The following is a 27,997-nucleotide window of genomic DNA, read 5'->3' as shown; positions in this document are numbered from 1 at the left end:
TATGTATGAAATTTAAATAAGTGTACAAATTGTTCAAATAAAAATATGTTATAATATAGATATAAAGAGTTAATACTTTATATATATTTACAAAGAATTATTTATAAAGAATTATTTATAATTATGTGACATACTTATATAATAAACATAAACCTAAATCCACGTGTTATGAAAGATACGTATAATGTTGAAAATATTAAAAGAGTCTGATGTTATACTCCAGCGTGTAGCTACGTGTACGACATAAGCCCCACTCTCAGAGGCCAGTCACTGACTTGAGGCTACATCAAGTTCAGTTAGTTAGTAAGCGTCCAAAGTAGTCGTCTTGAACTCGTGGACTCGTTTGCATCAGTACACGCGAGGTAAAATGCGATGCGTTATCGCGAGTTTTTTGCCTTTTAAAGACAGAAATATGCTGTAATGAATGTTAATTCTGCCATAACGGAATTATATAATCATGTGTTGTATCGTATCGATACGGATTACAAAACTTTATCTTCAGTGTATCGAATTCAAAATCCACGACTAGATATTTCTTAATACGGTAAGTAGTACAAGATTATATAATAGCTAGCAAACATATTATAATTGTAAATGTTATTAATTGTAAATACATCGTGTATAAAATTACGGTATTGTAAATAAATCATTAATTGTTAATGTATTATTAAAAAAAAATTATTAAAATTAATATACAACATATTGTGTGATTACAATAAAAATTTGTACACATATATAATTTTTGAGCGCGCCACGTCAAATGTCAGAAGAAGAGAAGGAAACGCATTTACCGTTTAATAGAATGCGGCTATAATTACTTCTCGTCTTCGTTTTGTTTGTAAGCCTACGAACGTTACGTTAATTAATTATATAGCGATGCGAAAGACTACAGCAGACGCAAATTAATTAACGGAAGCACATCAGTATCCATCGAGACTCATATAATTAGTGTCGCTGGAGTCGAAAAATCACCGCGGTATGGCGATTTACAGTAATTCTGACTTTTCTTCTTTGTTTTTTCTCGCGTTATTTTCCCATATTTTGTCCCGTGTATATATTATTTTAGGAGAATCAAAAAGAAGAAACAGAAGGACTGTTCGATTGAACAATCCACAATGATAAAAACTTTTATACTATCGGTACGTCCATTACGGTAGAAACAAATGTTATTACATATTCACGATAAAGTACGACTCCTACGTGAGTTTCGATCATATAAATTTAGAAGAAATACGTTATAGCATTTTTTGCCAGTCTTTTCAATTCGAGAAAAATGTAACGACATACTGCCTTCGTTGATTTTATTGAATCGATTTGTGATTCATTAAGTTTGGCATTTATGAATAATCCATAATTTATTGCGAAATGGTATAAATAGAACATTTTTATATCTTTCGAGGACGTGGAAAAATTTTCATTTTGCAGACTAAACTGTATTCGTTTGATATGAAAGCAATACATGGATTTTGTTGAATGAAGATTATAGAGAACGAAAGAAATCACATTTAAACGAGTCAGTAAAAACGTTTTGTTTATAAAAATTAAAAAGAACAAAAAATGATTGAAACAAATAAATTGATTGCAAAGATTGTAATCATTGTAGCACAATACGATAAATCGTATGAAAAAAATGGAAAGATTAGAAGAATCATATTAAACACTTAAAGATAATTTTGATTGAATGTTTATATTTATTCTATAATACTTGACCATGTATTTTTGAACTTTTATCCTTTGTTTCTTTATATTTTAAATGATCAGTACGGTCACCAGAAAGTATACTGTATGTTCAAAACTAAAAAAGTGATTATTTTTATCAATCCGACTAAATGCAGAAAAACAGCTGATGTAATAGCCGTTCTTATTTTAAGAAATTATTTTAAGTGATGTTATCATCTTAAGTAATCATTTAAAATGCTAATGTGGCTCTGTGATGGTTTTATGACATCTTAAGACCATACTTAAAATGGTCCGAAAAATAAAATCAACTACAAAGATACCGGTCATATTCATAAGTTCTTGTTTGTGAACATAAGACTGGTTCATTTGCGAGTGCAGTCGTCATACTGTTAAACTTTTGAGAAAACATATTTAATAGAATTGAATGTTTTCCCACAAGATGACCTACTACAAACGAACCTTAAATTCGATTCATATAAAAAGATTAAGTCTGGACACATTCCGCGCAGGGTGCATAATAATTTAACATGATGTCCATTATCCTGTTACTTCGATTGTTGTGAACATTATCACGCATTATATGCATCTATCAATGATCGTCTTACTAAGATACTACAGGAACATTCAAAAACATCTACTCGTTTAATGTTTGAATAAGGTACAAAGACGTTTGTTTTTTTGTACATTAGTGATAAATTTTTGATCATTTTTTAAATCGATTTTTCTTGTTATAATGATACATTATTTTAATTAAAAAAAATATCTTACAGAGCACTGCTATTTCACTGTATCAGCTATGAATATTTTCAGAAATGAATGGTATAATATATACTATTTAGTAAATTGTTACTACTTAATATATAACTGTTTTATTAATAATACAATGAATAAATAATATAATATCATAAATAACTATAATAAATCATATAATAAATGATACAATAATTTATATCAATTTATTTCAATTTATATATTAATAACTTTTATAATTATTTTACAGATTGCAACATGACAGGAATAGATAATTTAGGCTATAACGACGGCATTGCACCAACGGTAAGTTAATAATAATAAATAATAATTTCATTAAAAGATGAATATACATGCAGTACCTCAAATAAATTTAATAGTATAAACTGAATAATGAGCACAGTATGGCTCATAAAAATTGACTGTCTCTCTCTGAGTGTGCTGCTATAATATATATATAAACATTGTAATATCTTTTTAATACAATGACGTTTGATATAACAATTTATGAAGTAATTAGTGTGAATTATTTTAATCTCTTTTTTAACATGATTAGCTATTGCTTTATATTTTACATGTGAACACGTAAATGAATAAGGAAATTTTTACGCAAAGTTCTTATAATAATCAAAATTGAATTTCTAACGCATCGCGCGTTGTTATAAGAGTAATTTAAATGCTCGAACCATGTGATACCTGGAGGGAAGATAAAATTGATTAATTCATCTGAATTCTCGTCCCGTTACTTTCAACTTTTAATTATTTTTCAGATATATAAAATTGGAGAAAAATAATCATGCATTCTACTGAATACTATAAATGTAATAAATCGCCGTCACTGTAATGTACAAATAAATAAATGAAATACTGTAATTTATATTTTATCACCGATGTGATACATTCTAAATAAAGAAGGATATTAAGTTTAGAATGTTTTCTAGTCAACATGAAGAAGTTCCAAGGTGTGCAAATTATATAGCATATTAAAAGACTACTTAAGTGTGAGTCAAGTAATGTATTGTTTATCTTGGGAAAATATCAGTAACGTGGAAAAAACATGATCAATAACAATCGATCTAACGTTATCACATTTATTGATAAAAAGTTGTTAATTAAGACGTTAAGACGTCGGAAATTAAACAACAATGACTGTATTATTTTATTACTTAAATACGTATAATTTGGAGATTTTCAAGTAATTGACAAGTGACGAAGAGTTCGACATATAGGTAATAATTGTTTGGTTTTAAATTGTGGCTTTAAATAATTTATGAAGTTATACATAACATTAAATAACAATAAAAGCCTTTGTTGGTTAATTCTTAGGATGTTTTGTTGTCTTACTCAACAACTTTTTATCAGTAAATAAAATCAAGGATGGTATATCAGGTCAGATCTTTTTATGAATAAATATACTTTTTATTCAATAAAAAATTCTTAGATCTCTTACGATATAGTCTTAATGTCTTAATAAATATTTATATCATCTTATTTTTTAAGCTCGTATTTGACCTCTCTATCTTCCTATTCATTGTATTTACATATTCATTGTATTTACATATTCGAGCAAGAAAATTATATTTTAAATATGATCGATAAAAATGATTGATAAAAATATGAAATGTGATTGATATCAATAAATAGCATTGTCTATAATTATAATTTCTCTCATGTTCCCGTTGCTTTTTCAAGATAAACTATTCGAGTCCGCTTAAGTAGCTCTTTAATATGATATATAATTTGTATATCTCGGAACTTCTTCTTCATGTTAACTTCATGGGAACTTAATAGCCAAAACTTAATCCTTCTTTCAAAATGTAGCTAATTATTTTTTTTTTTTTATGGAATAATTTACGAGATTTTATCAAAGACTTATAAAGTAATTATGCATCTTTAAACGCGCGCGCGCGTCAATTTTTAAATATTAAATTGTATTAATTTTTCACAATTTTTAGGCATTTTATCATTTATGTCGACATAAACATTTTTACTGGAAATGTGAAAATTATCTTCTGAGTCAATAAAACTTTCTTGTTCAATATTACATTAAAAACCTTGTCATTATTCTTGATCCGTGTACTCTCTTCTTTCTTTAATAAACTTGAACTTCATTTTAATCTTATGGACGATAAGACAGGAGTTTGCCACCGTATCCTATCGCATGGTGTCTCGAAAGAATAAACAACTACCGTAATCCAGCGCATTTTACCTGCCCCAACGGTGTTTGCGTTCGTGAAAATTTGCATCTGCATACTCTGGAAATTTGCATAAGTATATGTAAGGCGAAGCTATTGGTAGGTAGGTTCGAGATATTGTCGCGTTTTTCTCCAGACGGATAATATAATAACGTATACGCGTGTTTTTACGAAACCTGTAGAAAGTTAGATTGTCGCAATTATATTTTGTGGCTTAAATATATCTCTTTGTGATTTTATGAAATACTTAGCATTGGAAAAGTTGACTGTTTAATATTAGCTGCAACTTTAATGCCTTTGCTGAAAACATGCAATATAATTCTTTGATTTTCCTTTACTGTGAATCATATTGAACGCAGTGTGTTTTTTGCAGAGAAATTATCTCTATATCTAGTTAATCTACATTCGTATATATGCGTCGATATTTCCGCAACTGTTTTCCCTATGAATTGATTGACTTTGGAATAGTTACTTTTTGCTGGTTTCAGCCAATTCTGGTTTTTGCGATTGATGCCTCCGGACTTGTCCGATTGAAAGGTTAATTTCGGAAGTAAACAGTTATAAAACGAGATGATTTACGAAACATATATTCATTTGTTAAATTTTCTACACATGTCTTTTCGTAATAGTGCAACGTTAGTGCAACATTTGAAAACAGTAATTGAAACGTAGCAAAGTACTGTTTTCCATGGTTTTCTTCCATTAGAAAGTCTGACGAAACTCTTGAATAGGATAGACTGTAGCTTACACTCGGTTTCGTTTTTCATTCCTATTGTAGTACCTTATTTTCGGTAACATCGCTCGTACGAACGAAACGGTTTTATGCTGACTTAAGCCCGGAAAAGCGGGCTGAGCGATTGCACTGCAATTATGTGAAGTAGCGCCGCCAGTCGTGATGAAACGTCGAAGAAAAAAATAATGATAGAAAAAGGGGAGTCAGAACGCGGAAGTTACGGCGTACTTCGACATTGTCTCAATTAATGGACCGTGTTCAAAAGCATGAAAAATCGTAAAAAGTGGAAAGAGAAAGAGAAAGAAAGAGAAAGAAAAAGAAAAAGAAGAGAGTGAGAGAGAGAAAGTATGTATGTGTGTGTGTGTGTGTGTGTGTGTGTGTGTGTGTGTCACGTTGTCTATAATTTATAATTTTAAATAATTAGTCGATTTACCATGCATAAGAAATATATTAAAATGATTTTTCTTGTTTTAAGTAAATTTTCTAATAATTTTTGTAGAATAATTCATACACATAATAAAAGGACGTTTACTTAACAAAACCGCGTAAGTAACTCGTGTATGTTTATATCTATGGTATATACCATGGGTATTATCCATTACAATCCATTATAAACGCACGTAAAAAAGTATAATGCATGTAAAAAAGTATAATTATATAGTATTTATTGTAAGTGTCTTATGTTACAAATATAGTTAGATTTGTTATTGCGATATGTACATACACATATAAATATGTATAAACTCTGAGAATGGAATTTGACGATATTTTTGGGCTTACTGAAATAAGGTTGTAGAGAGAGAGAGAGAAAAAACAAATTTAAATTAAGATTTAAATTAGAGTTGGTAAAATTTTTTTTAACTTAACGTTGTGTTTTCTTTTTAAATATCTTTTTAACTTTTTGAACACGTTTTAAATAGTATTAAAAGAAACATGTGTTTGAAACATGTTTAAAACATCGATAAAACATGTCTTCAACATGTTTTAAATATGTTTTTTACTAACTCTGATTTAAGTCCTATGAAAATATTTTAAATTGTGAATATTTATAATAGTTCCTTGCAAGTTTTTATAAGAATTTTTTATTCCATATATTTTGATTTTAATTTAATTCTAAAATTTGTTGTATTGTATTATGTTCTTCGATCGAAGAATATTTTGAGTTTTTTATTTTAACTATCCTTGAGGTAGTTACATTTACAATAAAAATTCTACAGTAGAAATTCTAAATGATATTCTTTTTTGCTATAAATTAGAAATTCTAGATGATATTCTTTTTTGCTGTAAATGTAATTATCTCAGGATATTCAAGAATTCAGAATACTCTTCGATTGAAGAAGAACATACAACAAATTTTGGAATTAAATTAAAATCAAAATATACCGAATAAAAAATTCTCATAAGAGAATTTGCAAAGAATTATTATAAACATAAAGTTACTCATTTACAATTTAAAACATTTTCTTAGGACTTAAATCAGAGTTGGTAAAAAACATACTTAAAATATGTTGAAGACATGTTTAATCATGATGTTTTAAACATGTTTTAAACACATGTTTCCATATATTCTAAATTAGAATATATCATCTTTTTTACAACAATTCCAAAAATCTACTCGTCCGACCCTATACATAATTTAAAATTAAAATTTCAGAAAGAGAGAGAAATTTTGAGAGAGACCAGATGCACAGTCACAGTGTACACTGTTCTTTAATTATTGAAATTGCATGAAAAAGAAATACTTGCTTCGCATTTGTTGCGCCGAGCGTCAATATCGGAGAAAGTAGATGGGGGAGGAAACGTCTAAATAATTGGCATCTGCTTTACAAAATGCCTGTTTGTCGGCTGAGTGCCGTTTAATTTGCATTAACAAGCTGTTTGGCATATTCACTTTGCATATTCCCGTAAATCGAGTTACTCCTGAATATAGTTGTTAGGAATACATCGGTCACGGGCATGCTGTATAAACGAAAGTTGTCTATTGATCAGAGGGATGCACTTTCCGCTAACTTTCCTTCTCGTCGCTTCAAAAATGCATACCATATGTGATTGTATGTATTAATTATCATAATTTATAAAATTACAGATTTATCCCCGAAAAATTTTTAGTCGCTTTACGACTATGTAGATTACATCAGACGTTACGTCAATAATCAAGAAAAATATAAAAAATTTTCTCACGCGATATAACTTGTCTACGACATATCCGCGTTTTCAACTGAAACGTAACATTTCCAACCAAAAGGAGAAAATCTAAATGGCAAGCGGCGCGCTTTATGTCGCGCGTCACAAAACGGCCTACCGGTTCTCTCGTTGAGAAACCCTCGCGAGGAAGAAAACGTGTGTCGGCATAAAGAAAAGTACGGAATATCGAACGTGACGGTACGACGAGCGCAAAGCTCTTTGGAGACACTCGTTTTCATTTTGAACGAGAAAGGACCGAGCGGCAAAAAGGGGACGCCACGAAAGTATATTTCATTATATACACGGCTGCAGATATCGCCTCGGTTTACTGCCCCTCCCCCCCCCCGTTCTCCGCTCCCGGTCGATGGATAACCATCGTGCGAAGCAGGAAATATTTTACCTCGCGTATAAAGGACTTTCGTTCCATCGATAAAAGAATCGAATACGAATCACGACTGATGTCAGTCACCTCTCGAACGACACAAGGAATCCACGGACCAATCATTCGTGGATTTTTCAGTCAGCATAGGTTTTATGCCGTGACTCGCATTCGTATAAGAGGATTAAAAAAGATCGCGATGCGCGTATCAAGAGGCACAGACACACCGAGCGACTTCCGCGCGGTCAAAAGCGACGAAGAGAAACAGGACTTTCACATGCGAAGATTCAACATCAGGATTTGGAGTTGGTTCTATTATTCTTCTCCAATACGTCTCTGTTACTATAAACAGCATATTTTAGACGACAAATTATAAAATTAATAAAAGCTTTCTGGCGCGACTTCCATCGTGTTGCCCGTCCGACACCGCCTACGCCCTCGAGCATTGACACAAGTCGTTGTTTGTCTATTGTCATAGGCGTCACGATGGATATCCTGTCCGGAAAGGAAATTGCACGTCACAAATTTATTCCGATATAATATTCCTTCCTTTCGATCAAAATTACACGTTTATCTTTGAGTAATTCTCAGAAATCGTGACATTATAGTTCCTCCGATCAAGGCCTCTTCGTAACACCTGAGGCACGAGGAGTGCACTTGGAGCGTTTGGCATAAATTTCGTAAGAAATTCGACGCCTATGGGGTGAAACGATCGTCGTAAGAGACAACGTCCGCTCTCGCTCGTCTTCCCGACGAGCGGGACCCATACACGGCAGCCGTACACTCTGCAAGCGGAAGCCATGAATCTTTATTAAATCCACGAAATTTATGTCGAAGCGGTCGCGTGAATTGTGAAACGTGCGCCGCGCGATGGTCCCTGTCGAGGTCCCCGTAAGAGTATTTATTTTGTCCCTCATTCCCTCTTCAACCCTTCGTGCAACATGCGCAATCTACGTTTACTCTGTTCGGTCGTTTACATTGTGTAATAAAATATGCCATTCCACGAATGTATGTACATGTATACACGTATTTATGCATAATGCGGTTCTTTTCTTTTTTTTCCTTTTTTTTTCATTTTCAGTGACGCGCGTCCGCCTTCACCGAGCGAATAATCACTGTCCGCGAGGCAGATGAACATGATATTTAATTTGACACGGTAAATAGCTTGCCACCGCGAGGGCGAATACTTTCCATTCCTACGCACGCATAATTCCTGATTTAAAATGACATCAACACGAACCCGCTCGGTTCTGTTATTTTTATCAATCCATTTTTTTTTTTTCGATTACTTTCGCCGCACGCGATCGCGGAATAATTCGATTTTTATAATACGAATATAAGCGAGGATGTTCCCCTTGCTCGACGAGCTCGGTATTTTGTACTAGCCTCTTTAAGAGGCGATATTATCATAGTGATTTATTTCGATCTTCTCGCCTCTCTACGTACCGGCGTTATTGCTACCATAAATTCAAGCGCGTTCACGATGTTTGATATATCCGACCTGACCTACGCTTGTCTCTCAGTTGTCTACTCTCCCAAGCACTCTAGAAATTTCGGCATTTCCATGAGAATATTGAAACTTCCCTTATCGTTGTCTCGTTCATTCTTTTTCATTTTTTTCTGCATTTGTGAATTATATATGCCATATAATTCATATAATAAATGTACTACATTTGTTTTTTTATTATATATTTTATCTGTGATATATCTCAAACTTATTTATCAGATTTGAAACATTTTATCTTGTTCTATATCTTTCCTACAATATACATTCAAACAGTTACATATAGTGGATGCGATAGATCGAGTTTCGTAGTAAACATTGATATCGTTGGCAAAGAATCAAAATTCAAATTTTTAGCTAAGATGTATTTTGTAAGATCGATACTTGTCTTTAAAAAATGTAAAATAATAAATTTCGAGTGCAGAATTCTTTCAGCCAAGTTCATTATAGTAATCGATTTTGTAAACTTTATAAATTATCCAGTCTAAATTTATAGCGACTTACATATCTAAGTTCATGATTTCGACAAGCAATTTTAAATACTTGTATATTCAATAATGATGTAATCCAGATAAGCAGATGAGTAAAATCGAGCAGATAAAAATGTAAATAGTATTAGCATTATATTTTATCTATAATTTAAGGTCATAATTAAAACTGATAATAATAACACCATGCTATAAGACAAATGTTATCTCTCTGTGGTCGAGGTTGATAACGAGTGTTCACTAATTAGTAGTTAAAACACCGCAAGCGAGCGCGGGCGATGTCAATCCTTGTGAATCATACGTCAAGCGCTTATTAGTCAGCTCGAGCTTCGCGCAAGGAACTTTACGTTATTACGCAAGACGCATAAATTTTCTACAAAAGCCAATAAATTTGATCACATTTAAATGATGAATGGAATCGGGTAGCTCGTACGTCTTGATGGCGAAGCAACAGCTTAGTAGGGATGGTTTATAGCGGATCGGAGAATAGTAGGAAGAAGAGTGTGTGTACAGTATAAGTCGGAGGTAACGGTAGACGGGGAAGGCAAAGAAGAGAGAGACAGAGAGAGAGATATGGGGTAGTAGAGAACAGCAGAAGAAAAGGTATGTCTGTGATAAAAGCAGGTGGTGGGTTGATAGCAGAGAGATAGAATGAGAGGGGGGGAGGAGAGGGAGAGAGAGGGAGGGAAAGTAGAGGGAGAGAAAGAGAGAGGGGGGGAGTTACCTATACTACATTTAAACTCAACGGGGAAAACTGTGAGAGCAGAAGCGCGAGCGCGAGCTTGAAGCGTGGGTGCGGACTTCAGTCTTCAGTCGCGTGCGATGCGCGCTCTCAGCCGCTCCGTGTTCCTTAGCTCCGATTTTTTAACGCGACTGAGAATGACCGCGAACGTGAGAGACGCGTGCGTAAAATTAAACATATGTTAACGGATTTATTAAAATTTTCATGATCATTTTTCATAAAGAGAAACGTGTAACGAAATATCTCCACTACAATACATTTTTTTACGATACAAAAGTCTACTCTGGGAGTATCAATTAGAACCGGTGAGAAATAAATCGAGAAATAAATCGTGGATCGCGATATTGCAAACGATAAAATGTGACGTAAACGATAGAATCGCGATCGTGGAAAATCGTATCGGGAAAGGTGCGCTATTTTCGATTGGCTTTCGATTACACGGAATCGAAATTGACGAGTTCAACGGGACGAAGTACGAGCTTCGTGTTTGATATAGTTTGATGGAATGATGTATATTTTACTATCGGCAAGTTTTTGCCGGTTGAGAAAATTGTAATTAAAACTTTACAAATAAGAATTACTAACAATAAAAGAAAGAGAGAGAAAGAGAAAGAAAGAGAGAAAGAGCGAAAGAAGGTGAGAAAGGAAAAAAAGGTACAAGATGGAAAATGCAAACGACAGTGCTTCGAAGACAATAATACTCGTCATTGAAACAAACTTTTCATCAGCTGTGAAAAGTTAGAGACAGCGCGGTGAATTAATCACCGTCTAATGTCTATTAATTGATGAAGTGAAATTTATCAATTGAAAGTTGTGTTTCTTATCAGCGCGCCGACATCTTTTTCGAAAAGGAAGTCGTGATCTCTGACCAATTGAATGGAAATGGTCTCTGTTTAATGAGACGAACATTGAAGTATTAGTAAAATATTTCATTACTAAATGTTTATATCATATTTTCAAGATCGATTGTTATCGAAAGATTTAAGATAAAGGAGTGGAAACTGAGTAGAATTTCTTGTCACGCTTCGTGGAAATTATCGACAATTATGAGGGACAAGTTTACATTCAGCGTGAGTATCGTTTGATACGATGTTGCAATCGATTTTGTGTTTTTTAATACGTCTGTCGCGATTTACTAGGAGAGTCTAAAAAAGAAAGAAAGAAAACACAAATGTCTGGTTAATATTTGGTTTGTAACCATCAGCATGTGGAATGAAACGCATGTAGACAGCTATCACTCGAGACCATAGGTCACAGAGATTGTAGCATATTCTCTCTTCTATTTATTGTTAGAGACAATCATGTCGTTTTGCCCACGCCGCATGAGTTCGCTGAATTTATCGTTCTACCACTTTGTCATTTATTTTGCATATCGTATCTTATAAGGCTGGCGAGAACGCTGGCGTATATTGGAAACGAAGTGCAATATGCAATATGTATTATTTATATCCGAAGTGATAGAGATAAATCTTTGCTGATGTAATTTACAGTCGGGAGTGCCGGACATGCACGAGACCCTGTCTAGCTTCCCGGAACAGTTTGGGGATGGCCCGAGAAAACCGGAAATAAAGCCGGAAATTCCGAAGGAGACGGATAGAACCGCGGACAATCTGAAATGCGGTTGGTTCTGGTTCAGGCCAATTTATTTGCAGAAATTTCGCACTGCGAAATGGGCGCTTTTCTGGCTGTGTTGGGCCGGGGCGATGCAAGGTACGTAGTTTTGATAACTTTTCGTATGGTAATTCACTCGGCGCGTCATAGAGCTTCGCCGCAAAAAATTGTCAATAAACTTATTAACGCCGTCTAAAAACGAAATTTTCAATAACAATGCTATAAAAACGCTAGTCAGTTGATATATTAGATTAGTGCAAAAAATTAGTAATTTTTCCGTTAAATTTATTAAATTGAAAATTTCAGAGCTTTTTTAAAAATAATTGAAAAGGCTTTTAAATATTTTTTATTAAAAGATTTTTTTATTAAAAGTAATATAGGTTGTTTAAAAAATAATTTAAAAAGTTTCTGAATAAATAAAAATATTTTTTATTGGAAAATAGTGCGTTGAAACCAGTATTGCTAGTGGCAATTTCGCTATATTTTTTTTACTGAAATTCTTTTTAAACTTCGTTTAATAGATATGAGACAGCTTTTGCACTAATCTAATATTTCTCAGTTCCTCCTTTCGAGTTTGTCAGTTAGCGTTAGTGCGTAAAGCGTTAACTTTCTCTCCGAGATTAGACGCGAGTGTCAGGGACGTGAATATTTTCATACTCACTTTTTCACCGCTTCGCAAACTCTTATTATAAAAAAAAGAGCGAACGAGTCGCATCTTTGTAAGCATGATTCCTTGATAACGTTTGATGCGATAAGATGTTATTGCATAGGCAACGCTAATAGCCATACGTTATTCGCAATTTTGATGCGTCCACGTGAAAATAAGTACGAAGGGGTGATGATTGACGATAACGAGAAAATTATTCGATTAATATCTATAGTTCGCGTTAACAAGAATAGCTTAATACATCGGAAGGAATAATGCATTGATAACAGAAAGATGAGACTTTTAAAAAATTCATCAATCGTTGAAAAACATGTAAACTTACTAATCGAGAAATTATTTTTGATAAAATACATTACATTTTTGGTAAAATATTAAAATATATTTCATTGAAATATATACGTGATTTTCTCTCGCCAGAAGTGATCCTTTAGGATTAAAATACGTCTATTAGATGCATCCTAAGGGAGCCATTTACTCTGTGTTTAATGGAAGTTAAAAAGACCAACGTTTATGTGTGTACATTGTAATATCATTAAATTCTTAACAGTGGGCCACGGAAAAAAAACAGTTGAAAATTTCACTGATTCAGCAAATCTACAGTCGTAATATACAGACAGTTTTCTATGTTAAAGTAGCAAAGTTGACAGCTGAATAGCATTAGCGATTTGTTAAACAAAACCATCAAATCTTCTTAGTTATAGATATTGAATTCGCGCAGTAAGTTAGGTTTACTGTACCACTCAATTAATTTTTTTTTCGTGTGCAAATATATGTATATCACAGAACAAATTTCACTATGCTTATTAAAAAATCGTTTGTAATAATTTGTGATTAAAATTTTTTAATGATCGCAAAATTATCCTTTAATTTTTGATTTGAAACAAACTACCGGTTTCGAGTAGCAATCGTAAAGTTGGCTCAGGTTGGCTACAGGTAGAGCTTTCGTGGTACTGGTTACGCATCATACATATACATAATATACACAAGTATCTTCATTGTTCCAGGAATGGTCGTGAATGGTTTTGTAAATGTCGTCATAACGACGATAGAGAGGAGATTTGGATTAAAATCGTCGGAGACCGGCTTGATAGCGGGTGGATACGATATAGCTAGCTTCCTTCTTCTCATACCAGTAAGCTATCTTGGCGGTCGTACGAAAGCGTCGAAACCAAGGTACGCACGTGTATACCGCGTCGCGCCATTACCTTACACATTAATATTAATACCAATATCGGTTCTATACGACGACTCTCATAAATATTAATCTTAACGCCAGTTCGTCCGACACTGTCGACGTTAATCCCCGTCGCGTTTCTTTGCTACGGCAACGTCTCGGAACCCTCACCCTTGTAATCGACAATCGATAACCTTTCTGGAGATCTTAAATCTCGTCGGGTAGAAATATCGAGTTCGATGACGGTAGTTCCTCAATAATTATTTTATCCAATTAAAAAAATAATGATAAGCTAGCACTTGCCAAACAATACGCTCTGAGCGATGGTCCTCCTCACTCTTATTCGATTCACCCTTGAAAGTATAACATTCTAGAATTAAATTATTTTGCAGTGTTTAAATTAATCCTATTTCAATCAGATGTTCTGGAATGTCGTAGGTATATCGGCATAGGGGTTCTAGTCTTAGGTATAGGTAGCCTGCTGTTTGCATCTCCGCATTATCTTGCCGGACCGTATAGAGGAGGTCAGCAAACAGACAACATATGCCAAAGTGTCACTAATATATCGAGCCATTCGGTAAGCTAGCAAATTAAATTATTATTGAATATGTAATTAAAATTCTTCATTTACATATCCGATTTACTTTATCACAACGTGACAAGTTTAATCGAAACGGTGGCTTGCTCCGTAACACCTAATAACAACACGGTTATATTGCATCGTACACACGTTAAATTCTCTCATTAGACTCCTAAGCGAAATTTACATCACAATCGATAATAAACACAATGCGTAATTCAATGCGTGCGTGACTAATCGAAACTTGTTTGTAATACCGTGCTTTTCTCGATTTCCCACTTCTATTTACGTAGTTTGCCTAGTGAACCGGCGACGCCAGATTTATCATTATTTCGGCCACTCAGATATCCTGCACGGATCAATCTACCGTTCAAGCGGACCTAGAGCCTTACAGTGGCGTGTACTTAACCATATTTCTGGTAGCTCAGCTGTTACATGGCGCCGGTGCGGCACCCTTTTATACGCTCGGGGTTACATATTTAGACGAAAATGTTTCGAAGAAGATGTCTTCGGTATATCTAGGTAAGACGGGTATAAGCAGCACAAGTATATCAATTTTTTCTCAATCGATATTACTAAAACAAAATGTATTGTGTGTTAGGTGTTTATTATACTATGGCTATAATAGGACCCGCGCTAGGCTACGTTGTTGGTGGCGAACTGCTGAAAATTTACACGGACTTTCTCACAGTGGATTCCTCAACGTAAGTATTTAAATATTTAAATAGATCGATTTTTCCAAACGTGCGCGGCTGTTTCCTGTTATTTTTTAAAAATAAATCAGACATCTTTATTTCCGCGGGAAGACAATGAAATAAGAGTGATGGATATTTTATTTGTAATGCATAGTATGGTGTGCATCGAACGAAGACAGGGAGAAACGTGTAGCGGTCGTGGCATCGGAATTCGTCTCTTCCTGTTGTCAGGCTAAACGCATTTTCCACTTTTTTTTTCCTGATAACATGCGGGAACGTTTAGTCGCGCGTCAGCGGCAACTTTATTAAATTCTCGCGAGGATTTATCGGTCGTTCGCGTCTATCTCTCCGACGGAATATACACGAGCACACGTATCGTGCGTGTATACGGACACGAAAACGCGCGTGCCAACGCGCGGTTTCGAACGGAATAACTCGCCGATCTGACGGTATGCAAATGTGCATATTCGTCATTTCGCCACTAGTATTCGGATGATGTGTGTATATTGGTCGTTTGTACGAAATTCGATATTGATAGTAAAATGATCTCCCAATAATACATAAAGCGTTGATTAAATAGTGCCAATGTGAGCGTGCAATCGAACGCTCTGATCCGTTTAGCTAATTTTCGAGAATAATTATCAAAACGATGATAGCGGTTTGGTATAGTGTCACATATTCGATATTTCCTCTTTCCAAAAAAAAAAAAAAAAAAAAAAAAGATTATGTATTTAGCCAAGAGGTATGAAAACACAAAGAGACACATTGCTCCTTTAATGCATCGTTGCCGTTAAAAATATTCTTCAGGATCATTAGAGCGTATAATGGGCCGAGATTAATAGTGCGTGTAACTCTACTGATATACAGTATATCCCGTAGGGAAAATGTCAAGTGGCGAACCAGTGTTTGACGATGTGACACGCCGATATTACCCTTCAAAATTGTTGGCTCATCCCCCCAGCACTTAGGACACAATCAAGTTCCATTTGTCTACTCGCCTCCCCGTGGACCCTCCCCCAACTACGCGCCCCTTCATCGACCGTTGAGTCATTCTGTACCGCGTGAGAATCAAATTAATCGTTAGTCGAGGAAATTTTTTTTGACATATTTTTTTCGTACTCACATGCATATATATCTAAAAATCTTATATACATGAAATAGGAATGAGCAAATAAATCGCGATGCGTCTCTATAGTCTCATTGTTGCGGTTGCAATTACATCCTTTCTCTTTTAAGAGAAACAAGATTCTTCAAGAAAAAAGATAAATGTGATAAGGTGAAATAATTCGTGTAATAGTAACGGCTCTCCTATCGCTGCACGTGAGAGTGGTTCGTGCATGCGTTTAATTTCACAGGTAAATGAAAAGTTTCGCCGGAGATGCAGCAGCGGCAGCAGCAGCAGCAGATGTAGCTGGCCTCGAGTCGGTTGAAACGAATGACTTCCCTACGTGCACTTTTCCGCTTTTTCACTTTCAAGTTCCTTCCTGCGATAAGTTACATTATAGCTTCGCTCGCGTGTCGTTTCTTTAGTAAGTGTTTCTGACCGTTATACAAATTATTCCTTTTCTTGGATCAAATACTGATTCTGCCGTATCAGACATCCCATTCTCTATCGTATTTATCGTATTTATTACCTTTTAGAAAATTAGGATTGTATCAATAATTTCCATAATTTTACTGGATCAAGTGAAATGCTCAATAAATATTTGCAATTAATATTTATTAAAATATTTAACAGCAATCCTATATGTTATTAATATTTATAAGGATAATATGATTCGTTTTAATTATATAAAGTATGTCATTCTAGAAACTATAGTATACCCAATGAAGAAATCCTTTTCCATTTGTTAAAAAGATAGTCCTCTTTTATTATATTTTCTTATTAATCGACAATTATACATTACATTTTCTTTATACGTTAAATTTCAACAAAATTACTTTTATTCAGTTAAATGACCGCGTCATTAATGTCGAAGCCACGCAAAAGGAACGTTCGCTGCATCTCATACTGGCGATTAATCAAAGAAGTTACGTGAAACTTTGTCAATCGAGAATTTCTAATTGCCCGAAATTAGGATTGCCAAATTAGACAAAAAGTTAAATGAGAATATGTAAGTACTTTACAAACGCGCTCGGAATAATCTTTTAGATTACATCTTTTTCCGACGGAGAAAAATCGGTCTCAGATATTTTTTTTTTTTACGTCGATTCATTCAACCGAGATAAAAATGAAAGAAATTAATCGGTGTTCCAGTTTCGTTTCAACTTACATCTATTAAAGGGAAATTTGAAATAGAATCCAGAGATCGATATGGAATAAATTCTAAATATATTTCCAAAGGCAAGACTTGCCAATATGTTTTACCGAATCTATTGCATCCTAAAACCATTGAATTTTAGGATTGGGTTAACTTCTGATAGTAATGTCTGGGTTGGTGCATGGTGGATCGGTTTTTTGGCAGCGGCTGTCATATGCTTCGTCATCGCAATACCGGTTTTGGCATTTCCGGCAGTTTTACCCGGTACGATCTCTTCTACACTTTTAGATAAAATAAATTAAATAAATTTGAAGATATATTATATATTAAATGAATGTTCAGTAATGAATATTCAGTAATGACAACTAAATTCTAAAAAGACGGATGGTTTAAATAGGATCGGAGGAATTAGCCAAGGATAGGGTGTCAGAAGCGCACGAGAAATCGACTCGATCTTCTACCGCGGCAACGGGGGAAGCGTTTTCCAAGATACGAGAGCTGCCACGTGCAATGACCGAATTACTTGGAAATCCGGCATTTTTTATGCTGAACTTGGCAGGTGCCAGTGAAGGGTTGCTCATCGCTGGATTTGCTGCTTTCCTACCGAAACTGATTGAAAATCAATTCAGCGTCAGTGCCAGTTCGGCCGCGTTGCTGATGGGTGAATAATGTCACAATTCAATTAATCTATCATAATATAGCATGAATTTCGATACGCACCATTGTATAAAATCATTTTCACAAAGCTTCGAAAATGATTTAATATAAAAGAATTTAATATATGCAAACCACAAAGAATCGCAAAGAAAAGTTTAACAAATGTCAATTGATGACATATTAATTAATTGCCACTATGGTTTATATTACAAAATAATGTTTTCTTATTTTTAGGATTGGTGACTGTACCAGCAGGAGGTGGCGGTACATTTCTCGGTGGTTACCTGATAAAACGCTTCAATTTGCCCTGCTCTGGCATTTTAAAATTTTGTTTACTGGCTACAGCCGCCTGCATCGCTTTCACGCTGTGTTTCGCTTTAAATTGCCCAAACTTGGATTTCGCCGGATTGACTGTGCCCTATCAAAATATCACGAGGTTTGTACTATCGATGGATTTATAATAGAAACGAAAAATAATATAAATCATTAGTGGCTCATTCGATTGCATTTACTTATTTTATTATTAAAAACGAAACTTTTGTTATAGAAAGATCGCCTTGTCTCTTGAAAACTCCTGCAACAATGGCTGCGGATGCTCTAGATCGCACTTTGATCCTATATGCGGCGTGGATGGAGTCACATACTATTCACCCTGTCACGCCGGATGTTATCGGGAAACACCGATAAACAATGTCAAAGTATATTCCCTGGTGTATTTCTAGAATAGCGTTTCGTTTTTAGGCAGCAAATAAATGTCATGCGCGACTGTCTTTCTAGATATACTCGGATTGCAGCTGCATACACGCACCAGCGATGAATTTGACGAGCGAAGATACCGGCGATGTCGTTCAGTACCAGGCTGTCAATACTACCTGCGGAAGTTCATGCTCGTACCTGTGGCTGTTTATCGTCCTGGCATTTTGTAATATGTTCATGACATTCCTGTGCACAATGCCAGCGCTCTCGTCCACCCTGAGAGTCGTGCGCGACGATCAACGATCATTCGCTTTAGGGATACAGTGGATCAAAGTTCGGATTTTAGGAACTATACCGGCACCAATGGTATTCGGCGCCCTTATAGATGATACGTGTATCTTGTGGAACGAAACGTGCGACGACAGAGGAGCGTGCCTCGTATACGACAATTACTACATGAGCAGGTTGGCAATTTACACGGTTCCTTAACATGATTGGCAGATTAGTTCTCACAAGTTTCAAATGAATTTGTTACAAACATGTTTTTCATAGGTATATGCTAGCGCTGGCATTCATCGGAAAAGCGGCTTCGCTTCTTTTCTTCTTTCTGGCATGGTGGACGTATGTTCCACCGAGCACGAGAGGCATCGATCAAAATTCTCGGCAGCAAACGACGGCTGCTTTAATGTTAAGTGACACGTCTCAAGAAGTTGAAATAGTACCGGCTACGATAGCGTAATCTCGGATTATTTTATTATTCTTTTTTAGAAAGTTATTCTTTTAGAACGATTATTTTATAGAAACGGTAGAAATACCCGTGGATTATATACGGTTAAATAAATGTCCCAACATTTCTCTTTTACGGTGAGATCCACAAAACTCTGAGAAACAGGATAATTCACGTTAAATGAGAATATCGTCGCAAACACATAAACAGATACCAAGATAAGATAAATGCGTATATGTCAATATACAATGTGAACAAAAGTTGTCATAAAACTCCTTTTTGCACGTTAGAAAGATAACTTTTTGATAGCCCTACAACCGAATGTAGCTTGAAAAGCTATAGATTCGGAAATCAATCAGGGGATGTAAAAACATATCCAGATAGTTGTGCCAAAGAGCCTATAATATGCAAATTAAGCATATTCTACATTTTCTTTATAAATATAATGGACTTATAATGACATGATAAGTCTTGGGCCCGATTGCACCAACTTTGACTTTAAGCGAAGCTTAAAAATCTCTCTTTCTTTTTTTAAAACATAGAGAGACAGAAAAATAGAGAGTTTAAGCCTCGCTTAAAATTAAAGTAACGTTAGTGTAATCGAATCTTAATGCGATAAATCTGTAAGCACGGGCCAAATATCCCATTTGCGCAACTTGATCCAATTTCCCCTAATATAAACTTTTATAATTCTACATTCGCTGACTGTCAATTAAAGATTAATTAACTGTATTCCCTATAATGATAAATATCGATAGTTCTTTATACCCAAAATGTGACTTACATAAATTTTGACGATGGTTTTGCCATGTATCAGCCTTGGTGGTTGTCGTATACTATATTATCGATTTGATATTACACTTTCTGCGCCGTTTTTCGCTATAATTATTTTTATTAAACGGAAAACGCCAGTATGCCTAGAGCACATATTTATACATGTCATCAATAAAAAGCTCAGATATATTACAAATCTTTGTCTCTCTCAATATGAGATTTTCCATTTTTTCTTTCTGTAGTATTTTTATAAGCAAATCTTGTGTGTGTAAATTTGTCCTAAAATATTATTGATGTACTTATATTAAAATTGTATATTTTAGAAATTATTAATTTTTTCTGCGCTCTATTAGAAATAAAATAAATAGATATTAACAATTGATAAACCAGGAAACAATTTTAACAGATGTCGCTCAATACTTTTACGCAGTTAATGATTGCTGATAAAGTTGTTAACTATATCTGGAGCTCTTTAGAAAACTGTTTTAATCGTGATATGTTATTTTAATGAAATGAAAAATGTATTATCAATAGGAGTGCATCTTTTATAAATTCATAAATGCACATTAAGAAAGTAAAGAAAAACACTTTCTTGAAAAAATTATATCTAAATAAATATTGTTGAAATAATAAATGATACAATGTTTAAAATGTGTTTTAATGTTGTATCTTTTATTATTTCACTTTGGCAAACAATAAGAATGTAATGATTCATTGTGTTATATTGTCCTTGCTGGAAAACGGCCATTAATATGTATGTTCATGTATTTATGGAGTCTTTATGCATATACATTTATAACATTTTATATGAGTCCACTATTTTTTAATGTTTGATATTTTTAATATTTTTACATATTTACTATATATATTAAAAAATATATATTAAAAAGGTGTATAAAAACATTTTGTAATAGATTCTATATTTTTTAGAAGCAGAAGTTAGTGTAAAAAATTCGCAATGCTCCTGAGCAATTTGCCCTTATTTAATATTTGATAAACAATAAAAATGAAATGATTCCAAGAGCGTTACGAGCGGCAAGTGGAACGCAACTTAAGTGTGCCAGGTATATTATCAAGAAAAGTTAAAGAGAGGGAAGTAGAAGATGGAAGGAGAGAGAGAGAGAGAGAACAGCTTCAGACTCATCCTCGAGTTACTTTCACTTGAACTTCTTGTAACGCCGTGTAGTGATCTTCTAGAATCTAGACGGTAGAGCGAAGCTCCTGCAGCTTTCCGCGTAATTCGAACTCGCGTAATTTTTTAGTGATCTTAGATTATTTGAAAAAAATGGCGTTTTACTGGATTCTACAATCGTATCTTCTACGATGCATGTTATTTGTTGTTATTACTCATGCTGAAGAAGTTTTTGTAAGTAACAGAATTTTAAACGTTAATGTTAATTACGTTACATCGGATTAGCTGTGCATATTGATGACGTAAAAAGTGAGGAATTAGTTACTTGCATAAGTTTACAAATAAGTTAAATTATTTCGCTTTCAAATGCGAATAAACGTCTTTAAGTTGTATGATCACGATTGTTCACCCACGCAGAATACCACTCCGCCAACCGTCAAAACCAGCTTCTCCTGTTACAACCGGCCTATGGGATTTTATGCTGACATCGAAGCAAATTGCAAAATATATCACACGTGCGATGATCACGGGAACAAATTCACTTACCGATGTCCCGAAGGAACGGCTTTCCGTCAAGATGCCTCGATATGCGATCACGTTTATCTCGTCGACTGCCAAGCGACTATTTATTCGTCGGCTCAACATCCAAACGAGAATATAGACAAGGAAATCGCGCACGTAACTTCCTCGACGAGGTCCCCAGTGGAATCGAGCAACTCCCTCGATGATCATCGGTTGGCATTTTCGCGTTCTTTCCATGTAATTCAACGGCCCGACAAATCCATGCCTAATAAGTTCCAAACCGGCTTCGTCTTCAGCGCGAATCTATTCTTAAAGGATCAAACACGGAATCAAGCTCGGCAAATCACCGACAATTGCACGACGTGCAAAGCTGATTTGAGGAACCACATGACAGTTTCCACTGCACGGACACTTACCAAAGAGTTCGATTCTTGGAATCTACGTAACGACAAACCAACGGTACCAAGACAGTCGTTATCTTTGCCATCAGAGACTCATGACAAAAGCTCTCTCGAATTCTTCGCCCGCGAAAGCGATGGCATCGGAAGATAACCGGCATTCATCTTTCCTGCGTGAGAAGTCTTTCTCCAGTTACAACAGAGATATCCATCCGTACTCAGAGACGTTACGATCGATTCAAGCTAACGCTTACGTAAAATCCACTACAGAAATTCCTGTGCACGCTTTGACGCTATCTTTGGAGCCGTTAGTACCTAACGAGTTGGAATATGATCCTTATTATCCCAGACAACCGACGTCTACCGAGGCGTATTACACACCCAGCAATCGCAACAAGATTAATACGAATACTCGGTTTTCCAGCTCTAGCCAAGCACCGATAATAGTCGTGCATCCTAATCTTCCTTTTGAGATTCCATCTGTGCTGCCTGATTTGAATACCTTGGAAGATTTGGTCGATCGCCGGAAGTTTTTCTATATCCCGCGCACAAATGTGAAATCGATATGACGCGCCATTAACTGTTTAACCGTCAGATTTGCAACGTTACGTGAAAGAATTTTTAAACTATTTTTCGTTTTGCAATATTGCAAAATAAGTTATACATAGAATGTAATTCATTATTTATATTAATGTGTATTATTTGTGATTTATCTAAAAATATTTTAATAAACGTCGAATACCATGGAACTCGCTGGGTTTAAAGGAGGTTGCGCTCCCGAAGCAGATGATACATGAGTCGTTGTTATGCTGAAAAAATATAATAACGTTGACTTTTTTTTAAATTTATACTAGAAATTTGATAGTGCGATTATATTCGTTGACGCGTTGCATCTAAAATACTTTTCTCTCGGATTCCAACGTTCTTTAAACGGTGCTAATAGTTTCGCAGCGATTTGCTGAATGTTTATTGAACCTTGAAACATCCCGATTAATGTGGCTATTATTCCGTGTTGATTGTGATATTTTGCTTGTAAGTGCTTAATCGTTGTCGTAAATCCTGAAACTTCGTAATGCACATTCTGTAATATGCTAAATTAAAAATACAAAAAATAGATTATACATTCTAAATGTAAATCCTCACCAGAGTATGTTTCTCTGATCGCTAGCAATTGCTGTAAATTCCTTATGTCTTCTGACAAACGGCGACATTTTTCTGAAAGATGTCGAATATATTCGTTTTCTTGTTTGAAAAATTGAATATTTTTATGCAGCTCCTCAATTTGCACTTGTAACCGCAATTGCACAACTTCCTCTACCCAACGTTTGACATTCATATTTTTTTCCAACTTCTGCATTTTCGTTTTCTTGACCTTTACTGTGTCACCATGTACTTTTGTTTGCGTTATTTCTCTTGAATCTAAATGCAGACCTAACTCTTCAAGTTTACTAAAAAAATACACAAAATATGTTATTTCATAATCGCAATCATTTGTTTTAGAAGAGATGTTTTGAAATAAAAATACTAATGTGTAATTTATATGATATTTAATTTTTTGAGCTGAGTTTTGCAGAAATCGAGAAATTTATGTTTATTTATTTATGTTTATGAATTTATATTTATTTATGTTTTGTATTGGGTGAAAAGAATAAAAATTATATGTTTATATAATATTGTACGTTTTAATAAGTTCGTCTTTCAATATAGACATCGGATTGATAGACACTTTGCTTTCGGTTCCATCTTTTATAAGCAATCCACATGCGCATGGACAAAGCTGAAAATAATTCTGTTACAATTAATTATCATAACTTTACGATTTTTCACTATCAAATTTTATAAATTTTTAATTGCATTATATTAATACGATTAAAAAAGTATTAAAATATTTGTTCATATTACGATATACATTACGTTCAAAGAATTGCTATTATGTAAATTGTTTTTATTACACATATATCACATTCTATTTTTCGAATAATATTTTTAATAGGATATATTTTTTCTAACGAAGCAAAGACTTATTTTCGAGTAATGTTCTTAATATGAGTAATAAATTTGATTTACCATTTCCTGAGTAAATGTCGCTGCATCTTGGGTGGAGCAAATTGTAGACGATATATTGACGATGCATTGATGTGATAATTCACTGGTCTTATATTCATGTTTGCTAGCTATTTTACATGAACAACAGTCATGGCTTATATAAATAGTATCTATTATCTCTTGATAGTCGATAGTGTAAAATAAGCAATAGAAATTTCTTTCAGGAATAAAATTTGTTTTTTTTACTCACTAACGTATCTCGGTATTTGACTTGTACTACCACACCTTCGTTGAGACTCATCTTGACGTATTTGACGCGCGATCTTATCGGAAGATTTTCGTTGTATAAACAACAGCTTTGATTGTAATCCGCTCTCATTCGTATCAGTCGATTGGGTTTTTGAAGAGACTTTTTCTTGTCCTTTCGTGCGATCAATACTACCATTTTTTTTGGAAATAATATAATCAAGTACACCTCCAGGAATAGAGAAATTATCGCTATTTATATCCTTTTCGGCAGGTGAAGGAATTTTATAGATCATTTTCAAAAACATATTCTCAAGCTGTTTCGGTGAGATACCGTGACCGTAATCATCACTTCTTTCTCTATCGACCACGAATTGCCTTGATTTCTCTGAAGAATCCTTCAGGTGAAGTGCGACGCCACAGAGTGCACAAACTGAGGAGGACGTAGTCGCGATTAATCCAGATTCAGGATTATGTGGCTAACAGAAGTTGATCACAATTAGTGCTATTTTATTTTCAATTTTTCTGATTATTTTTTATCGTAAATGTGATTAGTGAGTGACAAATCCAAAAATAAAAATTTCATTACTTGAATACTCCTCTCGTATCGTCTTGAATCAGGATAGCATATTCGAGGATCCGCGCTTCTCCTCCGTCGCTCCTCTATCGTAATTAATTCGATCAATTTTAACGCAGCTTCTTTAATCGCTTGCAATAAATCGTGGAGTATTGTGATCTGTTAGCAATTTGTTATTTCCTTCTTAATGTAGACTCAAGTAAATTAATTATAGACATTCACGTACACATATGTACGTTAAATAAATTGAACAATGCAATGATTTTTAATGGTAAGATCAGCACTTATTTCGCAATGTTTATTAATACTTTTGTCATTTCTTTAAATAAATGCCCGGGAAAAAAATGAAGAAGATTTCACTATATATATGTAGATCTCATTCGATCTAAAGAGATCTTAAGAGATCTTCATTTTGACCTGATCAAAATGGATCGATGTAGATATACTTTGATCTATTTATATCTTAATATATAAACATTTATCTCATTAGTATATATCATATAATATATTTTTAAGCTTTAAAATGCGTGGTTGAAAACCTCTGAGATTTTTTTTGTCAAGATACTTAACTTTTCGTAAAATGCGACAAAATTGCAATTGTGCCTTATTGCCTTATACCTTTAACCAAGATTGTAGATCTATTTTGATATTATTATGTCTCTGTAGATCTTTGTAGATATGTATGCCAATTTTTATCAGATTACACTTGTACATATATATATATCTTCTTTGATATTATTATATTTCTGTAGATCTAATATTTATTACATTTAGTTTCATTGTATAAAGTTAAATATTCATATATATCAATATATTCTCTTAGATCTACAATATGCTTTTAATATAGCATTTTATTTATATCGCAGATTATCTATTTAGATCTTAATGGATATGACATCAATCATGTGAGGCCAAGCTAGATTTCTGAAGATCTGATTATATCTAAAAACTAAATCTCATCAGATACAATTTGATCTTATTTGATCTAATTTGATCCACACATATATAATGAAATCTTCATTTTTTCCCGAGACGTCTATTATTTACAATGATTCAAATTTTCTTAACTTATTATTTACGATATCAAACAGATAAAATAAATTATAAAATTATACTGTGACAGAAAAGGTGTGCGTTTACCAGATTCGATTTTTAAATTCGACCTACTTGCTGCTGATGATCACGATCGCTATCAAGCATAGGCGAACGATAAGGCCCTCTTAGCTTCCTGCAGAAACGATATGCAGGACAAGGGGGCATTTTAGATTGTGAATGTGTTATGCCTGACGAAGGGATGTCGTGATTCATCAGCACGACACCTTGCTTCGATGGAATCGGAATGGTAAGAGAACGAAGTTTTGCGACATCTTTCGCGTCGCCTGCTATTTCCATCGCGTTTAATTTAAACAAAATAAATTCAGTCTAATCTGAAATAATAACAGCGTAACGACAACACGAATGATTCCGACGACTTCCAATAATGTTGAGCCATTTTTATTTTATATCGCCATGTCACTTGCCATTTCGTACCTTTTTTGGTTATTTTGGTGCTAACGTGACTCGAAATTTGAAGATTAAAGGTTGATGTTAATGGAAGATACTTCATGATGTAGCCTAGAGCGTTTATTCACGTTTATTTAGTAACCTAATTTCAGCTTGTCAAAATTTTTTGTGAACGATGGCTGATTTCTCCAGAACCTCAGCCGCTGTAGCAAATATAGATAGATCCGCAAGTGAAATTAATACTAATAAAACGAGTTATTGGAGGCAAATGCTGAAAAGCTACGAGAAGAGGAACGCTTCATTGGAGAGAAAGCGTAACGTACTCGTCGAGAGGGTCCGTTTTATGGAATGTACATTGCCATCCTTGCTGATGGGCGTCGCTGCATCTGCCGCTTACGGCAAACGAGGAGTCCCCGATAAACAGACGAAAATCCCCGAAAACGTATTCAAGTCCTCTGATCAAAAGACGTAGCTGCAAAACATATTAACAAGTAAATATAGCATCCAGTAAAATCTGCCAAAAACAGATTTTGTAAAATATCTGCTCTAATCAATATCTTTTGTGGACAGATATATAATAAAATATGATGGTAGATTGACTGTATAATAAACCGAGTAGAATTTTTTATTTAGTAATTATTTGAAAGATATATTTTATTTGAATAATAAAAATAAGATTTAGTTTAACTTATTCGTTCTAGAAATTAGCAATTTAATAATAAGAAAAAAAGATGAAGAACAGATGGGCAGTTTTATTCATTTCTTGCAGATACACACGTGACAAATAAAATCAATTCTATGTATGAAATGAATCTGTAAGCAAGGCAAACAGCCATAATGGTCGAACTGGCTTGATCAAATCATTTTTGCTCTGAAAATCTATACAGCATAAATACGGTAAGTGTTTGGATATACACACTTCTTGCGAAAAATACTAAATCTATCAAATCACTCAAGATCGATATACATGATGCTAAGGCACGTTCGTTGTGTTATACGATCGAACGAAAAGTAGGACTAGAAACACATTGTTTACACTCTAATACGTATATCAATTAACATTAAATGTTGAAGCA

At 34.2% G+C, this 27,997-nt stretch overlaps 3 protein-coding genes across 5 annotated transcripts; 2 read left to right on the top strand and 1 right to left on the bottom strand.

Annotated features, from left to right (window-relative positions):
• The first annotated feature begins 333 nt into the window (after nt 1-333).
• Oatp26F (Organic anion transporting polypeptide 26F) lies at nt 334-20,672 on the top strand. Of its 3 annotated transcripts, XM_018444351.1 has the most exons (13): nt 334-544; nt 2,681-2,736; nt 12,146-12,365; nt 13,938-14,106; nt 14,546-14,684; nt 15,032-15,209; nt 15,289-15,391; nt 17,786-17,907; nt 18,041-18,304; nt 18,535-18,736; nt 18,848-18,998; nt 19,078-19,460; nt 19,549-20,672. In XM_018444351.1, the coding sequence occupies exons 2-13, from the start codon at nt 2,689-2,691 to the stop codon at nt 19,733-19,735; spliced, it is 2,166 nt and encodes a 721-aa protein (XP_018299853.1). In that variant the 5' UTR covers nt 334-544; nt 2,681-2,688; the 3' UTR covers nt 19,736-20,672. The 3 variants fall into 3 exon arrangements, with proteins under 3 accessions (XP_018299853.1, XP_018299855.1, XP_018299854.1); XM_018444353.1 differs by lacking the exons at nt 334-544; nt 2,681-2,736 and adding an exon at nt 8,177-8,226; XM_018444352.1 differs by lacking the exons at nt 334-544; nt 2,681-2,736 and adding an exon at nt 10,699-11,725.
• A 1,003-nt stretch (nt 20,673-21,675) lies between these two features.
• Nucleotides 21,676-23,176, top strand: LOC108720372 (uncharacterized). The gene is given in 3 exon segments (XM_018444354.1): nt 21,676-21,863; nt 22,047-22,657; nt 22,659-23,176. Coding segments are annotated over 3 exon segments (1,152 nt in total). The 5' UTR covers nt 21,676-21,782; the 3' UTR covers nt 23,119-23,176.
• A 45-nt stretch (nt 23,177-23,221) lies between these two features.
• Nucleotides 23,222-26,971, bottom strand: LOC108720328 (uncharacterized). Its single transcript, XM_018444280.1, has 8 exons — nt 26,586-26,971; nt 25,431-25,577; nt 24,846-25,320; nt 24,617-24,723; nt 24,229-24,326; nt 23,693-23,997; nt 23,452-23,614; nt 23,222-23,358 (listed from the first exon to the last, which is right to left on the bottom strand). The coding sequence occupies exons 1-8, from the start codon at nt 26,808-26,810 to the stop codon at nt 23,274-23,276; spliced, it is 1,605 nt and encodes a 534-aa protein (XP_018299782.1). The 5' UTR covers nt 26,811-26,971; the 3' UTR covers nt 23,222-23,273.
• Between the last annotated feature and the right edge of the window lie 1,026 nt (nt 26,972-27,997).

Source organism: Mycetomoellerius zeteki, unplaced genomic scaffold, assembly GCF_001594055.1.
Source record: "Mycetomoellerius zeteki isolate Tzet28-1 unplaced genomic scaffold, Tzet1.0 scaffold149, whole genome shotgun sequence".
NCBI classification, from domain to species: domain Eukaryota; kingdom Metazoa; phylum Arthropoda; class Insecta; order Hymenoptera; family Formicidae; genus Mycetomoellerius; species Mycetomoellerius zeteki.
Note: the sequence above shows the minus strand (reverse complement) of the source record. Positions and strands in the feature narration are given on the sequence as shown.

Excerpts from the sequence above, each read along its gene's own strand:
- Oatp26F (XM_018444351.1), top strand. The coding sequence starts at position 2,689 with ATGACAGGAATAGATAATTTAGGCTATAACGACGGCATTGCACCAACG. Across the intron at positions 18,305-18,534 it reads TTCGGCCGCGTTGCTGATGG|GATTGGTGACTGTACCAGCA; the intron begins GTGAATAATGTC and ends TCTTATTTTTAG. Across the intron at positions 18,737-18,847 it reads CCCTATCAAAATATCACGAG|AAAGATCGCCTTGTCTCTTG; the intron begins GTTTGTACTATC and ends CTTTTGTTATAG.
- LOC108720328 (XM_018444280.1), bottom strand. The coding sequence starts at position 26,810 with ATGGAAATAGCAGGCGACGCGAAAGATGTCGCAAAACTTCGTTCTCTT. Across the intron at positions 24,724-24,845 it reads TCAAATACCGAGATACGTTA|CTAGCAAACATGAATATAAG; the intron begins GTGAGTAAAAAA and ends CATGTAAAATAG. Across the intron at positions 23,359-23,451 it reads CGTTGGAATCCGAGAGAAAA|CATAACAACGACTCATGTAT; the intron begins GTATTTTAGATG and ends ATATTTTTTCAG.